At 41.0% G+C, this 18,562-nt stretch overlaps 1 protein-coding gene across 1 annotated transcript in view; it reads right to left on the bottom strand.

Moving 5' to 3' along the window:
- The window catches only part of LOC126413022 (mucin-2-like), a 49,114-nt gene that overhangs the window by 13,512 nt on the left and 17,040 nt on the right, over positions 1-18,562 (bottom strand). The window contains exons 3-4 of the mRNA XM_050082915.1: positions 17,953-18,072; positions 9,069-9,188 (exon numbers count right to left, since the gene is read on the bottom strand). Coding sequence (XP_049938872.1) covers positions 9,069-9,188; positions 17,953-18,072 — 240 coding nt within the window. The remainder of the gene's footprint in view (positions 1-9,068; positions 9,189-17,952; positions 18,073-18,562) is intronic.

Here is an 18,562-nt window from a genome sequence, read left to right as displayed (position 1 = left end):
CAGAGTAAATCCTCACCTTTAAAATGGCTTCGATACTGCAGTGGAATATCAATGGGTTCAGGACTCATGTGGAGGAACAAACTCCTAGCACAGGCGTGCCCTTTGTGCTTGTGTTTTGAAGAAACTCATTTCAAAGATAAAGATGTCCCAGTGATACAGTGTTATATGCTGTACATCAAGGATGACCTACAGGAGCCAAGGGAAGGGTCACCATGTTCGTCCTGTGCTCTCTCCCTGGCTACTGACCTGCAGGTAGTTACAGTTGTAATTCATTTCCATTAAAGTTTTACAGTTTGCTCGTTGTATGTACCTCATGATGCTGTAGCCTCTGAAGCTCTTACAGCTCTTGTGAAACAACTCCCCAACCATTTCTCTTCGTGGGCGACTTTATTGGCAATCACGTCTCGTGTGGCTCGACCACTAGTTGCCCTCGAGGTCGTGTTTTGGAGAGCCTCGTGATGTCTCATGTGATGCGCATTCTCAGCACAGCTCCTCCCACTCATTTCTGTTCAGCTAAGGATTCATTGTCAGCCATTGATCTCTCTTTCTGGCTGCCCACACTCACAGGCTCTGCTCAGTGGTAGGTCACTGACAACCTTTATTCCAGCGTAACTTTCCACACCGCATCCCCCTACTGGATGGAGCCCCACCTGCAGAGAAGCCACTGACATGAAGGGTCAGCATGGCTAATTGGCGGCTCTTCCGACAGCTGGCTGTGTTTGAAAGCTGCGACAGCGTCCAGGAATGGGTGTACCACTTCACACCAGTGGGCTATCATGCCGCTGACCAATCAATTCCGCAGTCCCCAGGTCATTTTAGGACGCAACCTATTCCTTGGTGGACCAAAGATTGCCATTTAGCCATTCAGAACAGTCATGTGCATTTCAAAGCTACCCTTCGGCAGACCATCTTATAGCGTTTAGAATGGCGAGAACAAAAGGCCGACGTATGATTAAGGAGAACAAGAAACGGTCATGACAAGCGTTTCTGGACTCCATCAAACGTTCCACTTGTCCTACGAAACAATAGGAAGAAATCAAGAGTATTTGTGGTAAACACAGTCGTCCATCAATAGCAGCGGTGCTGACACGGCGATGTCTCCAAACAGCGCCCAAAGACATCTCTCAGACTGTTAGTGTTGTGGTCTTCAGTCCTGTGCAAGCTTCTTCATCTCCCAGTACCTACTGCAACCTACATCCTTCTGAATCTGCTTAGTGTATTCATCTCTTGGTCTCCCTCTACGATTTTTACCTCCACGCTGCCCTCCAATACTAAATTGGTGATCCCTTGATGCCTCAGAACATGTCCTACCAACCGATCCCTTCTCCCCAATCCTATTCAATACTTCCTTATTAGTTATGTGATCTACCCATCTAATCTTCAGTATTCTTCTGTAGCACCACATTTCGAAGGCTTCTATTCTCTTCTTGTCCAAACTATTTATCGTCCATGTTTCACTTCCATACATGGCTACACTCCATACAAATACTTTCAGAAAAGTCTTCTTGACACTTAAATCTAAACTCGATGTTAACAAATTTCTCTTCTTCAGAAAAGCTTTCCTTGCCATTGCCAGTCTACATTTTATATCCTCTCTACTTCGACCATCATCAGTTATTTTGCTCCCCAAATAGCAAACCTCCTTTACTACTTTAAGTGTCTCATTTCCTAATCTAATTCCCTCAGCATCACCCGACTTAATTCGACTACATTCCGTTATCCTCTCTCAGACGCTGGTGGAAAATTTGGCACTTACTGCTACAATTGGCAGCTAGGATCCGGCGTCTCGTCGCTACCATGCGACTGCAGAGAGGAGAAAGTTTTACTTTAGAGCCAACGATTCCGGAACTTACAACTACCCTTTCTCCATGTGGTAGCTGGAGTAAGCTGTGTCCAAGACTCTTGATACTACACCCAGTCAAGATCAGATCCGGTACTGCAAGCTTAGAAATTTGCCAGTAGCATCGAAAGAAATCATCTTTGGATGTTTTAATCCTATATGGCAGACGGGTATTTTCCAGAATTCGTGTAGAGGGACACTTTTGATACCTCTCCTCAAACCAGGAAAGGACCATACATGTCCCAGTAGCTATTGGAATATCGCCATAACGTGTAGGAAAGATCCTGGAGGAAATGGTTAAGAATCATCTGGTCTGGTTGTTAGAGACCAGACATCTCCTTAGTCGCTCTCAGTGTGGATTACGGAGATTTCGGTCCACTGTCGACCACCTGGCTCTGCTAGAGGCGGCCATTCAGCAGTCTTTCCTAAGCAAGCACCACTGTATCGTATCGGTATATTCTTTGATATCAGTGGAGACACTGTATTCTCACACAACTGCGTCAGTTGCGCCTTCGTGGCCACCTCCCCATTCTCATGCGGTCTTTCCTGTCTCACTTGTGTTCTAGGATCCGAGTTGGTGCCTCACTGTCAGATCGATTTGAACAGGAGAAATGTGCCCATCAGGGCATTTTTGTAAGTGTTACCCTCTAAGCCATAGTCATCAATAGCGTCACGTTTATGATATGGAGTGCAGTACAGTGCTCCATACTTGTGAACGGTTTTTCTGTTTTCTGTACCTCCTTGGTGTTGCAACAGCGACCTGCCAGTTGCGACTTACACTGCGGGGTTAGATGAGTGGACTGCGAAGACAAGTTTTCAATTTTCTGCAGGTAAGTGTATGTGTGTGTTCATTTTAATCGTATTTTTACTTCACCTGTAATGTATGTGAGGGATTCCATGCTACATTTTAGAGATTCAATGCAGTTTCAGGGCCTTATTTTTTTACCACAGTTTGGCGTGTTTGCCACATCTGAGAGAGCTGAAAGCCATATTTATTTCTCAACATAGTCACCCTGGCGATGAATACGCTTCTCCCAACGAGAGACGAGTTTTGCCGCCACCGTCAGTGTACAATGTTTGAATATTATTGTCGGAGCATAAGCACACCTTAGCTCGTACTGATTCAACAAACTGAAAGTAAGTCTTCGAAGATATTCTTAAACCACTGAAAATAGATGAAAATTAGATGGGGCCAAACGTGCTCTCTATGGAGGATAATCAGTGACAGAGAACGCTTGTACGTGGTCTGACATTATCATGCAGAAGGAGATTGTGTTCGATGTAAGGATGAACTCTGCGAATTCGAAACTCGACTGCAGCATGGTGTTTCTCAAGCACCAACACAGTTACGTTACACACCACCATGTTACACGCTACAATTCCGTATCCTCTCGCATCAGGGGAGTGCAAATATGCAGACACGGGAAATGAAGATATAAAATCCTAATAACATTAGTTATATATAAAAAACTGCAAGGGTTTCACATAAAAAATTCTGAGGTCTCATCACAGCTCCCTTGTGCATTCTGCATGCCGTTTCCATTTCGGGTGGGTATTTTGTCCACATCTCAACTGATTTATAGTTCGAAATCAGAATGGTTGCACTGTTTAATACTTCCTGATTTGGTGCATCACCTGCGTCTCTACAATCCGAAACATGATGTTAATTCTCCAGAAATACTTCATCAATATCAGATATGCTCAGTTAATGTGTCTGAGATTTCATCATCTTGCAAAGAGGCTATTATGTTGAGAAAAAACATAAAGTTTAGGAACTCTAAAGGGAGGATGATAATGACGTGAGAAGAAGTGAATTTGTAAAGTGATGTGGTTACAGCAAAAACACAGGACTGGCTTTCCCCCATCCATTCTTTCCACGGATATAGACATTCTGTTGTTCAAAACAACGTTGACATCATTTCTTTACACCTGCCATACAGTAATTTCTTTTCTCTATGAATATACTCCAATAAGGGGTAAATAGTCAATATTAAAACATTATATTTTAAATGCTGTTAACGAGCAAGAACCCTTGTGAGTCAAAATATAATCAATACCTTACGACTGTTAAATTCTGACTGTAATACTGGATCGCCTTCGTCCTCCACATCGACGACAATTACTTCCTCTATCACATCATCAGACAACCCCTTCCCTCCAAGAGGGCTTCAGTGGAGTCTTCCCACCGATCTGCTCGCTCCTCTACATTTAACGGTAGGAATTCCATTGCATTCATAATATTATCACCCTTGTCTTTAAAGTCACAGAAGGTTGATTTGATTTTCTATATACTGAGACAATCCTCCCGACTGTCATTTCTTTTTCTGATTGTAATACTTCGTTCCTTCAGCTACTCTTAAGGTGTTTGCATTGCTTTATACCCGTATTTCCCTGAACATTTTTGTACTTCCTTCTCTTTTCGGTCACCTGGAATTTTTCTTCGGTTGCCCAAGGTTTCTTTACAGTTACTTTCCTTGTACCTATGAGTGTCCAACATTTCTGACTGTCCATTTCAAAGATGCCAACTCCTATTCAATTGAACAGCCTACAGTGCTATTCCTCATCACAATATCCACGTCTTTAGCGAACTTCAATCGCTTCTCATTACTCCTCAAAACTTCAGTATCGGACATGCTTCCAAACAGATACTTTTGGACGATGCTCTTAAACTTCAGTCTACTCTTCATCATTATTTAAGAGTGTTCTGAGTCTACATTTGTGCATAGGTTCGCCTTACAACACACAATCTGATTTCGCTCTGGTGCGTTCCAGCTGTAATCTTCCCCTGTATTTTCCAAGTATACCACTCCTGATTTTTGAACTGATTATTCGCTATCAGAATTTGAAATTTTGTGCAAAATTTCCTCCTCTGTCATTACTACTGTTAAACTCATATTTTGTCGCAACCTTTTCATCTACTCCTGTCTCTAAAAGCCACATTCTAATCGACTACGATTAATATACTTACATGTCTCTTTACGTACTGCAACATGGGTTCAATATATTCACGAACTTCTAAATTCTCTTCATGTACAGATTTCACTGCTAGAAATTTAACCTGAACTGCGGTTCTGGTTTGCTGTCGAATCTGTAAGGAACAACCCCAATTACTTAACAACTCACAGTACCTCCCTCTTGTCCTACCCTCACGTTATAATATTTTCTGCTGCTGTTGGCATTACCCTACAGTCGACTCACCAGACATTCTTACGATCTTTCCATTCCACTTTACTCATCCCCACTATATGTAGACTGAGACTTTGCCTTTTACTCTTGCGCTCCTCTCTTTTGTCAGTTCCCAGCCGGATATCCAAATCGGGGTCTAATCAGGAATCTTTCACCAATGGAGAGATAATCTTGATATTTTTCCGTTAAATGCCACATGTCCTATAGATACACATTATGTGGTTCTAACACAGTTGTTACTGTTGGTTTCTGCATCGTCATGGTGATAATTGCTGACTGTTTCGGCTTTCAGGAGCAATGTCATGCCAAGTGGCAAAGGTTTGCCCTGAATCTCTGTCCGCCAATCCGCCATCTTTAACGACGCAGTTGACAGACAATGGACACGTTCCTGCTGAAATTTATTCAATACTGAACCTGTGGCGGGGTTTTAACCCGGACCTAGGATGTTTCGATTACTAGCTAAAACAGTACGAATCGTCTTGGACTCCACTGTTTTGATTACTAGCTAAACCAGTATGAGTACATGCTGGACTCCATTGCCAGTGCTATCACAACAATTATCGCCTGTAATTATAGAATCGGTCGTTACTGCACGGCGATCCCTTACTTCAAACTGATACATTTACCCACCACCATGTTGTTGTTGTTGTAGTCTTCAGTCCTGAGACTGGTTTGATGCAGCTCTCCATGCTACTCTATCCTGTGCAAGCTTCTTCATCTCCCAGTACTTACTGCAACCCACATCCTTCTGAATCTGCTTAGTGTATTCATCTCTTGGTCTCCCTCTATGATTTTCACCCTCCACGCTGCCCTCCAATGCTATATTTGTGATACCTTGATGCCTTAGTACATGTCCTACTAACCGGGCCCTTCCTTTTGCCAAGTTGTGCCACATACTCCTCTTCTCCCAAATTCTATTCAATACTTCATCATTAGTTATGTGATCTACCCATCTAATATTCAGCATTCTTCTGTAGAACCACATTTCGAAAGCTTCTATTCTCTTCTTGTCCAAACTATTTATCGTCCATGTTTCACTTCCATACAAGGCTACACTCCATACAAATACTTTCAGAAACGACTTTCTGACACTTAAATCTATACTCGATGTTAACAAATTTCTATTCTTCAGAAACACTTTCCTTGCCATTGCCAGTCTACATTTTATATCTTCCCTACTTCGACCATCATCAGTTATTTTGCTCCCCAAATAGCAAAAGTGTCTCATTTCCTAATCTAATTCTCTCAGCATCACCCAACTTAATTCGACTACATTCCATTATCCTTGTTTTGCTTTTGTTGTTGTTCATCTTATATCCTCCTTTCGAGACACTGTCCATCCCGTTCAACTGCTCTTCCAAGTCCTTTGCTGTCTTTGAGAGATTTACAATGTCATCGGCGAACCTCAAAGCTTTTATTTCTTCTCCATGGATTTTAATACCTACTCCGGATTTTTCTTTTGTTTCCTTTACCGCTTGCTCAATATACAAATCAAATAACATCGGGGAGCGGCTCCAACCCCGTCTCACTCTCTTCCCAACCACTGATTGCCTTTCATGTCCCTCGGCTCTTATAACTGCCATCTGGTTTCTATACAAATTGTAAATAGCCTTTCGCTCCCTGTATTTTACCCCTGCCACCTTTAGAATTCGAAAGAGAGTATTCCAGTCAACATTGTCTAAAGCTTTTTATAAGTCTACAAATGCTAAAAATGTAGGTTTGCCTTTCCTTAATCTTTCTTCTAAGATAAGTCGTAAGGTCAGTATTGCCTCAGGTGTTCCATTATTTCTACGGAATCCAAACTGATCTCCCTCAAGGTCGGCGTCTACTAGGTTTTCCATTCGTCTGTAAAGAATTCGCGTTAGTATTTTGCAGCTGTGGCTTATTAAACTGATTGTTCCGTAATTTTCACATCTGTCAACACCTGCTTTCTTTGGGATTGCAATTATTATATTCTTCTTGTAGTCTGAGGGTATTTCGCCTGTTTCATACATCTTGCTCACCACATGGTAGAGTTTTGTCAGGACTGGCTCTCCCAAGGCCGTCAGTATATCTAATGGTATGTTGTCTACTCCCGGGGGCTTCTTTCGACTCAGGTCTTTCTGTGCAGTATTGTATCTCTCATTTTGTGTTCATCTACATTCTCTTCCATTTCCATAATATTGTCCTCAAGTACGTCGCCCTTGTACAGACCCTCTATATACTCCTTCCACCTTTCTATTTTCCCTTCTTTGCGTAGAACTGGGTTTCCTTCTGCGCTCTTGATATTAATACATGTGGATCTCTTTTCTCCAAAGATCTCTTTAATTTTCCTGTAGGCAGTATCTATCTTCCCCCTAGTGAGATAAGCCTCTACATCCTTACATTTGTCCTCTAACCATCCCTGCTTAGCTATTTTGCACTTCCTGTCGATCTCATTTTTGAGACGTTTATATTCCTTTTTGCCTGCTTCATTTACTGCATTTTTATATTTTCTCCTTTCATCAATTAAATTCAATATTTCATGTGTTACCCAAGGATTTCTACTAGCCCTCGTCTTTTTACCTACTTGATCCTCTGCTGCCTTCACTACTTCATCCCTCAGGGCTACCTATTCTTCTTCTACTGTATTCCTTTCCCCCATTTGTGACAATTGTTCCTTTACGCTCTCCCTGAAACTCTGTACAACCTCTGGTTCTTTCAGTTTATCCATATCCCATCTCGTTAAATTCCCAACTTTTTGAAGTTTCTTCAGTTTTAATCTACAGTTCATAACCAATAGACTGTGGTCAGAGTCAACATCTGCCCCTGGAAATGTCTTACAATTTAATACCTGGTTCCTAAATCTCTGTCTTACCATTATATAATCTATCTGATACCTTCTAGTATTTCCAGGATTCTTCCATGTGTACAACCTTCTTTTATGGTTCTTGAACCGTGCGTTAGCTATGATTAAGTTATTCTCTGTGGAAAATTCTACCAGACGGCTTCCTCTTTCATTTCTTTCCCCCAATCCATATTCACCTACTATGTTTCCTTCTCTCCCTTTTCCTACTCTCGAATTCCAGTCACCCATGACTATTAAATTTTCATCTCCTTTCACTACCTGAATAATTTCTTATATCTAATCATACATTTCATCAATTTTTTCATCATCTGCAGAGCTAGTTGGCATATAAACTTGTACTAGTGTAGTAGGTGTGGGCTTCGTGTCTATCGCGGCCACAATAATGCGTTCACTATGCTGTTTGTAGTAGCTTACGCGCAGTCCTATCTTTTTATTCATTATTAAACCTACTCCTGCATTACCCCTATTTGATTCAGTATTTATAACCCTGTATTCACCTGACCAAAAGTCTTGTTCCTCCTGACACCGAACTTCACTAATTCCCACTATATTTAACTTTAACCTTTAACCATAACCCATGAAGTTTTGTAACGCATTCACGGAATCACCCGGTATACGCACTGAAAACTTTCCGAGATTGCCAATTACTTGGAATCAAGATGGATACCGATTATCCACTCTCACGTATAGTCATTGACGGTACCTTCTTCTTGATACGTTGTGTTCCCTAAAACACACCACCTCAATGAACGGGACTGGTCGGAGCGAACTCGATGTTGACTAATGCACAGATTACTGTAAAATGACATAAGTCAGCTCAGAGTGCACAAAATACTACCCACGAACTGGTGGAGCGATTTTATTAACCTCTACCGCTGGTTAAACCAAAAGGGACAGAAATGTAGTTGCCGGATATCTTCATATGATAATGCAATGACTATTTGAATCGCTGTGTCACAGTCACGGTGGATTCATAACTTAATGTTATCACTTATTTGATATTTGTATAATGAAGTGAACTCTTTGTGTAAATGCTTAACTGATATGTTACACGACACAACAACAATGGTCTTGTTACTCGTATTTTGCTGACCATTATAGTCCTTTTAGTATTTGTTAGATGTGATGGGGTACGAAATGTTGAGATATGCAAGGTATATAAATCGAAGCTGTTGCTGCATCAGTAAAAGGGGCAAAAGAAAACAAAATCTGTACCTGGTGCGGGAGTTGTTGGTGCTGCTGCAGTTGTCGTTACTTCTGAGGCAGTAGGTTTCAATTCTGACCCAGTCGTGGATGAAACTGTTGTAACTGCAGCTGTCGTTGGTGTTGTTGGTTCTGCAACAGGGGATAAAGAGTGCACTTATCAAAGAAAGGATAATGAACTGTGTTGGAACTACAAGTTAATTACAAGTACATTTAAATTGTTTCGAAATCAAACCACTTGAAGGATCACTTGCATAAATTTATTTTAATCCAGAAAAAGGATGGTCAGTTATGACTTCCATAATGAGGAGGTTCCTGGAAGGGACTACTGTTAGTAGCAGTTTCTTTTGACGTATCATGTGCATTTATCTGTAAAGTCCAAACCGTGTAAAGTTTCTCTATTAAAATTGTTTGTTAGCATTAGTATTTCTATGATCTCTTTCTACATCATAGCATACAAATGGGTGGACCTTGGTAAACCCTGTGAATTGGAGAAACGATTTTGGCAGTTGCCTGGCCCCAAAGCGCTATCCGCTACTTCTGCTGATTTATCCGAATTCCTCAGTAGACTACTGTTGTTCCTTGTTCCTAAAGTTTGATGTTTTTGTAGATACTATGTGCACTTAATCACTATGTGCAATGGATATCATATTTTCTGTCTGTGTCAGGTGTTAATTCCTTTTGCAGTGTTCAGATACTAACGCACCCCTTGTTTTAAAGTCACTGTTGATTCTCAAGCATTAGATGAGGCAACCTTAGGGACAGAAACATGATTTGCAGTAGGGCCTAATTTTCTTTAAGCAAATGTTAGCAAGGATGCAAATTTGGCAATGAACCCTTGCGTTCTGTAATAAAAAAGCGTCTGTAAAGAAGTAAAGGATTTATCCCCTTGTAGGATTACATGAGATCGTTGATATTGATACTTCTGTAGTAACACAAGTTGAACATGTTCATAGGGATCATTCCTTCCAGTTTTCTTCTACAACCGACAATGCAGGAACGCGGGAATATTTTATGCACGGTTTTAATACATTTACTGAGTTCAGCAGTTGTCATCACGAAAAGTAAGGCATTAAATTGTTACTGAAACATGTAAGTTTTTAAGTAAATAAGTTAACCTGGCAGTTTTCATTCCATAAGATTTTTGACACATGATGGAGTTGAGCTACCATTGATCATGGAGACAAAGTAACATGATTTATTGCGTTGTGGACTGGAACCTGGAACCCTATGTTTCATATGCAGTATCCTACATTTCCTGCAGGTGAACACGAATTGGTAAACACCTCTCGAATTTTTATACATATATTTATTTTTTTAAATTATAAGTCATACGTCTTGTGACTATTTTGATGCGGGCTGTCACAAATGCTTCTCCAGCGCTAAATTATTCTTCCCAGATTATCACTTCAACGCTACATGCTATTTTTAATTTTTACATAAATTCGACTATCTTACACCAATTGACATTGCCTTGTACTTTTCTATGTCGACACGTCCTATGAGCGTGTCTCCATTTTTCTTCAGTCTTGTTTCCATTATCAAATACAACATTCAAAATGTCGCTATGGTGCCCTTACCTTTCCTAAAGCCAAACTTAACGTCACCTAACAGATTCTCAGTTTTCTTTTTCATTATTCCGAATATTAGTCTCATCTGCAGCTTAGATGCATGACCTTTTCAGTTGATTATACAAGATTTTTCACACTTATGTGCCCTTAATTGCGTGGATGATATTTTTCCTAAAGTCTCATGGTATGTCGCCAGGATCATAAATTCAACCCATCGCTCTGTACAAGGTTTCGTTTGTTTTGGTTAGTATAGCTAAGTGTCGGATAGACCATGAGTGACAGAGCAGCTTGTGTTCCTGCTGCTAAGAAGGCGAGTACACCATCCGTTTGTTGTATATTTTTACGAGCTTCAACCGGGAGCGACTGCAATAATAGTAACTGTCATTGCTGTGAACATTTGCGAACTGAGTTCACAGCTTCAGGCTGCACTGGCTTCCGTCACACAGCTTGACGCTGGTGCCAAGGGGCATGACTGTTGGGGGTCAGATGCGGGTACGTGAGAGACTTCAAGCAAGTCCCACGTATCTGCCATTCGGTCAACTGTTGTGGCCACCCTATGTGCTGCCTGCACCGAGGTTGAGCCCTCACTCTTGGTCGAGTGGGAGATCAATCCAAAGTCTGGCACGCAGTGAAAAACTTTCTGAGGGGCCGAGCATACGGATTTTATGGGTCTTTTGACGAAGAGGTTTCAGGCGTTATCTGTAGCTGACGATGTCTCTGAGCTGGATGCAGTCTTCCACCCTGTTCCAGAAGAAGCTTCTCGGCCCGCAAGGTGAGGGCGTTCACAGAGTGTGGGCCTGGTGGTAGTTGGGAGATCCAACGTTAGGCGCGTAATGATTCCCCTTAGGAACAGAGCTGCCAAGGAGGGGAAGGAAGCCAGTGTGCACTCAATGTACATACTGAGGGAGTCATTCCAGATGTGGAAAGGCTGCATCCGGATGCCATGATGAGTACAGGGTGCAGCCAACTGCATATGGTGGCTCATGTCGGCACCAATGATATACGTTGCTTTGAATTGGAGGAGATTCTCTCTGGTTTTGGGCGGCTAGCGGAAATAGTAAAGACTGCCAGTCTATCTTGCAGGATTAAGGCGGAGCTCACTATCTGCAGCATCTTCGATAGAACCTACTGTGGTCCTTTGGTGCACAGCCGAGTGGACGGTCTGAACCATAGGCTCACACGGTTCTGCGACCATGTAGGCTGCAGATTCCTTGACTTGCACCATCGGGTGTAGGATTTCCGGGTTCCGATTAATATGTTAGGAGTCCACTACACACAGGATGCTAAACGGTTAGCGCGGGCTGTGTGGAAAGAACTGGGCGGTTTCTTAGGTTATAGGGCCACAGGGAACCACACAAAGAGTGACCATCTAAAAGGGGGCAGGTAAAACACTGAAAGTTAGTTATAGAAGCGATCGGTATTGTAGTTGTAAATTGTCATAACTGTGTTTGGAAAGAACCAGAGATCCACGTCCTAATAGAAAGCACTAAAGCTCAAATAGTTACAGGTACAGAAACCTGGCTATAGCCGGAAACAAGTTCAGCAGAAATTTTTTCTAACGATCTAACAGAGTTCCGAAAGGATAGATTAAATGCAATTGGTGGTGGAGTATTTATTGCTATCAGAAGTAGTGCGCCTTGTACTAAAATTGAAATAGATAGTTCCTGCGAAATAGTAGAGATAGAGGTTATACTTGACAATCGGACTAAATTACTAATTGGGTCGTTTTACCGAACCCCCCGACCCAGAAGATACAGTTACAGAACAGTCCAAAGACAACTTGAATCTCATTTCAAATAGGTACCCCTCTCATACAATTATAGTTGGTGGTGACTTTAATCTACCCTCGATATGCTGGAAAAAAATCTACGTTTAAGGCCTGTGGCAGGAAAAAACGTCATCCGAAATTGTATTGAATGCTTTCTCAGAAAATTATTTTGAACAATTAGTTCATGAGTCCACCCGATACATAGATGGTTGCGAAAGCATACTTGACCTCTTAGCAACAAATAATCCTGGACAAAAAGTGAGCATCGTGACAAATACAGGGATTAGCGAGCACAAGGCAGTAGCAGGTCGGCTGAATACCGTAACTCCTACAACCATGACAAAGAAACGCAAAATATTTCTGTTTAAAAAAGCTGATAAAAATGCTCTTAATGCCTTTCTAAGAGACAGGCTGCACTCCATCCTATCTGATCTTGTAAGCGTAGAAAAGTGGTGGAATTATTTCAAAGAGATGGTGTCGACAGCCATTGAGAGATATATATCACATAAATTAATACGACGGAACTGATCCCATGGTACACAAAACGGATCAGATCGCTCTTGCAGAAGCAGCGAAAAAGGAATGCCCAATTTAAAAGAACGCAAAATTCTAAAGACTGCAAAGTTCAGCAAAAGTTCGAAATATAGAGCGTACTTCAACGCGAGATGCTTTCAATAATTTCCACAACCAAACTCTGTCTCGAAATCTGGCAGAAAACCCAAAGAGATTCTGGTCATACATAAAGTGGCAAGACATAATCAATGCGTTCAATGTGCGACAACAACGGTGAAGTCATTGATGACATTGCCACTAAAGCAGAGTTATTAAACACGATTTTCCGAAACTCCTTCAGCCAAGGAGACGAAGTAAATATTCCTGAAATACAATCAAGAACAACTGCCAAGAAGAGAAACATAGAAATAGATATCCTCGGTGTCACAAAGCATCTTAAATCACTTCATAAAAGCAGGGCTTCCGGTCCAGCTTGTATACCAGTCAGCTTCCTTTCAGAGTATGCTGATACAACAGCTCCATATTTAGCAATTATATAATACCGCTCTCTCATAGAAATATCCGTACCTAAAGACTGGAAAATTGCTCAAGTCAAACCAATACCCAAAAAGGGAAGTAGCAGTCCGTTGAATTAGAGGCCCATATCACTATCGTGGATTTGTAGTAGGGTTTTGGACCATATACTCCATTCGAACATTATTTTAAAACGTTAAAAATGCTTTCCTTGGATTATGTGGTAAGTTAACACTGTTCATTTTTCACTATTCTGCACACATTTTCCGCGTTCGAATTACAAAATTCATAACCTAACGTTAAACCTTTTCGTGACAGAAATATGCATTTCACGTCATTCAAGAGAAAAAATAGAACATATATTAAGACAAATTACACCTGACGATAGACCCACAGTGTCCGAAATGCATCCCGTAGTTAATAAAACACCAAAAAGTTGTGACTGAAGGCGTTGTTTAATTCATACCTAAAATATTATGAAGTATCGCACAATTAAGGCGACGTTCCACAGGCACGCAGTTTGGTTAGAAGACACTTTTGGGAACGGTGTCAAAAGCCTTCTGGCAATCTAAAATTACAGAATCAATATGACATACCTTGTCAATAGCACTCATTCCTTCATGAGTATAAAGAGCTATTTGTGTTTCGGAAGAACGATATTTTCTGAATCCGTGCTGACTACATGTCAATATTATTAAGTACATGTAGCATTTAACAGAAGAAAATATCATGATGATCTCTCCATTGGTGAAAGATTACTGGTTAAGCCCCCATTTTGATATCTGGGAAGGAACTGACAAAAGGGAAGTGAGCATGAGAAAAACGCAAAGGCTCAGTCTACATATGGTGGGGATCAGTATAGTGAAATGGTACGAATGTAAGGTTTTCTGGTGAAACGACTGTAGGTTAATGTCAACAACAGCAAAAAATAGTGAACGAGAGGGTAGGACAAGAGGCAGAAAGGTCACAGTTTGTAGAACAAATGCATAGTCATAGGGTAAAACAGAAATAATATCCGGTGTTCCCCAAGGAAGTGTTATAGGCCCTCTATTGTTCCTGGTCTATATTGACGACATAGGATACAATCTCAGTAGCCGTCTTAGATTGTTTGCAGATGATTCTGTCATTTACCGTCTCGTAAAGTCGTTAGTTGACGAAAAAGAATTGCAAAATGTTTTAGATAAGATATCTGTTGGAGCGTAAAGTAGCAATTTACCCTGAGTAAAGAAAAGTGTGAAGTGATTCACATGAGTACTAAAATGCGCTAAATTTCCATTACGCGATAAGTCACACAAATCTGAAGGTTGTAAATTCAACTTAAGTTTTATGGATTACTATTAAAGTACCATAAATTGGTACGATCACATAGATAATGTAGTGGGTAGAGCCAACTAAAGACAGATTCATTGGCAGAACACTTAGAAGCTGCTACAGATCTACTAAAAGGACAGCCTACACCACGCTTGTCCGCCCTATTCTGGAGTATCGTTGTGCGGTGTGGAATCCGCAACAGATGGGGCCGACGAATTACATCGAAAAAGTAGAAATAAGGGTATCTCATGTGTAGTAGCACGAAGTAGGGGGGATTGTGACACAGCGATGATACGTGAATTGGCGTGGCAATCATTAAAACAATGGCGTTTTTCGTTGCGACGGGATCTTCTCATGAAATTTCAATCACCACTTTTCTCCTCCGATTGCGATAATATTCTGTTGGAACCGACGTACATATGGAGAAATGATCATCACAATAAAATAAGAGAAATCAGTGCTGGCACATAAAAATTTTAAGTGCTCGTTTTTTCCGCGCGCCGTTCGAGAGTGGAACGGCTGACAGAGTGCTTGAAGGTGGTTCATTGAAACCTCTGCCAGGCACTTTATTGTGAATAGCAGAGCAATCATGTAGATGTAAATCGACTTGAGTAGTTGCTTCTATGCTATTACCGCAAACTATTGTTCTTAATCTACATCTGTGCATCGGCTCGCCTTACTATACAGTATTTGATTTCGCAGTGGTGTGTTTCAGCTGTAGTCTTCCCCTGTCACCGTGTATGTATACCGTGGAAGTATCTACTCCCTCTGATTCTTGAATTGATTATTCGCTATTACAATTTGAAATTTTGTGCAGAATTTCCTTCTCTGTCATTACTACTGTTAAGTCTATACATTTCCATAACCTTTTCTTGTAGTGCATCCTGTACAACCATATTCCAGTCCATTACGATTATTATGTTTTCATTTTCCTTTCCGTACTGCAATATCCGGTAAACATCCTCATGTACTTCCACTATCTCTTCTTATGCAGTCTGCACTGGTGCCATTTTTACCTGAACTGTGGTTCTGGTTTGCTGACTAATCCAATGAGAACAACCCTATCACAGAACAGCTCACGGTAGCTGCCTCTTGTCCTACCCTCTCGTTCACTATTTTTTGCTGTTGTTGACATTAACCTACAGTCGTTTTACCAGAAAACCTTACGTTCTTACCATTTCACTTTACTGACCCCACCATATGTAGACTGAGCCTTTGCGTTTTTCTCATGCTCACTTCCCTTTTGTCAGTTCCTTCCCAGATATCAAAATGGGGGCCTAACCAGTAATCTTTCACCAATGGAGAGATCATCATGATATTTTCATCTTTTAAATGCTACATGTCCTATAGATACACATTGTGGGGATTTCTGCATCGTCATGGTATTGATCATTGCTTACTGTTCCGTCTTTTAGGAGCAATTTCATGCACCAGTCGCAAGAGATTGCCCTGAATCTCTGTCCACCCATCCGCCATCTTTGACAAGGCCGTTGACAGACGATGGAGACATCATATGTCCAGTGTCTATAGCCACCATTCCTGCTGAATTTTATTCAAAACTGAAGTCATGCCTGGATTTTAACGTGGACCCAGGATGTTTCGATACTAGACACAGATACAACTGTCGGACCTGTAGCCCACTTTCATCCTACCTATAATAAACCTACACAGTCAGAAAAAGGAGGCGATAGGTGCACTATAGAGAAATATTCCAAAGCGGTGCATTCCTCTTATTTATGCCCAAAACATTTCTGTGATGAGAAGCTTAGCTAATGATAGGAGAGTTCAATGAGGTCAATACACTATATACGTGGTACTCGTTTTACTTAAAAGCTCTTAGACTGGTCATTTCAAAGAAACGGATATTGATTAAAGGAGGGGATAGAAATTGGTGTGACTCGTAACGCTATGTGTGAGGTACAAAGCCCAGTACAGTACTTACGCAGAGTGTCTCCATGATGATGCTACCAACACTCAGGGGTGACAGAGAAGAGTGAAAGTATCGATTTGACGTAATGGAGTCTGGTATGGAAACAAGCAACTCAAAAGTTACGAGCGATAATCACTGCTATCTCTGATTGTGGAAAACATGTACTGGTACTGTTGTTGCTACAATTTTAGGATAGAAAACTCCTAAAGATGTTCGTATGGACAAAAACCAGATAAAACGTCTGGCAACGTTAATTCTGAAAGCATACCTCAAGAGTTTTGAGCACTTGTCCATCTTCAGTACTGTTAATCACACTTGCTACAAGTAGATAAAAATTGTTTATTAAACATGGACACTAAATTCTACACCTCAAGGGTGATGAGCACTTATTCAATAGACGAGATGTGTTTCCCACTTGCGAAGATGAGCAAGTGGTAATTACTCTTAAAGCATACACTTTAGAACCCACGTTTCATAGATATTTTCTCTTGTCTTGGTCCGTACTGTCACCTCTGAAAGTTGTCTACCCTACCATCATAGCTCGAACAGTAGCAATACGTCTTGGACTCCACTGTCAGAGGTATCAGACCAACTATCGTCTACTACTTTTGAGAAGGTCGTTGCTGGATGCGGATAACTTACCGAAAACTGATACATTTACACACCACCATCACCCTCTAAACTTTGTAACATCAAGTTTTACTTGGAATGAAGATGGATACCGATTATCCACTGTCATGTATAGTCAATGAAAGTACATTTTTCAGGATACGCTGTGATCACCAGGACACACCACCTCTATCTCCGGGACTGGTGAGATAAATATCGATGTTAACTAATGGGAGATATGTTGGTAGTTGACCTCTCAACTACACTACACTGTAAAATTGCAAGAGTTGCCTTGGAACTGCACATAATACAACACAAAAATAAGTGGAGCGATTTTATCACCCTCTACCGCTGGTGAAACCACTAGGGACAGAAATGTAGTTGCATAATTTGTTCATACGATATTGCAATTGACTATTTACACAGTCACGGTGAATTCGTAATTTAATATTATCACTGATTTTATATTTGCTCAATTAAGTGAACTATTTGTGTAAATGGTTAACTGATATGTTACACAACACAAAAACAGTGGTCTTGTTACTCGTATTTTGCTGACCATTGTAGTCCTTTTAATGTTTCTTAGATGTGATGGGGTATGAACTATTGAGATATGCAAGGTATATAAATCGGAGCTGTTGCTGCAACAATAAAAGTCGCAAAAGAAAACAAAATGTGTACCTGGTGGGGGAGTTGTTGGTGCTGCTGCAGCCGCCGTTACTTCTGGGGCAGAAGGTTTCAATTCTGACCCAATCGTGGATGAAACTGTGGTAACTACTGTTGGCGTTGGTGTTGTTGGCTCTGCAACAGGGGATAAAGTGTGTACTTAGCAAACATAAGACTATGAACTGTGCTGGAACTACAAGGTAATTACAAGTACATTGTAAATTTCTTTGAACTCAAGCCACTCGTAGGATCACTTGCATAAATTTATTTTAATCCAGAAAAAAGGTGGTTCGTTATGGCTTCCATATTGAGGAGGTTCCTGGAAGGGTACTACTGTCAGTAGCAGTTTCATTTGTCGTATCATGTGCCATATATTTTCTGAACCACAGGAGTATTTCGAAACATAGAGACGAAATTCGAGAAATAAGAGATTAGATTGAGCATTTCTTGTTAGGGATGATGCTGAGCTTTATTTTCGATTGAGAATTATTTATTGGATGGAGAGTGTCATGTTTGCCACACTTGAGAGTCCTGAATCCCAGAACCGTGAAACCACTGAATATCTTAAAGACCCTTAGCTACAGGTCTTGGGGAACGGACAGGGCGCGTCCCGCCAGTTTTATTG

The sequence above is a fragment of the Schistocerca serialis genome, chromosome 7, assembly GCF_023864345.2.
Source record: "Schistocerca serialis cubense isolate TAMUIC-IGC-003099 chromosome 7, iqSchSeri2.2, whole genome shotgun sequence".
Classification (NCBI taxonomy): Eukaryota; Metazoa; Arthropoda; class Insecta; order Orthoptera; family Acrididae; genus Schistocerca; species Schistocerca serialis.
This window is presented reverse-complemented; position numbering and strand designations above follow the sequence as displayed.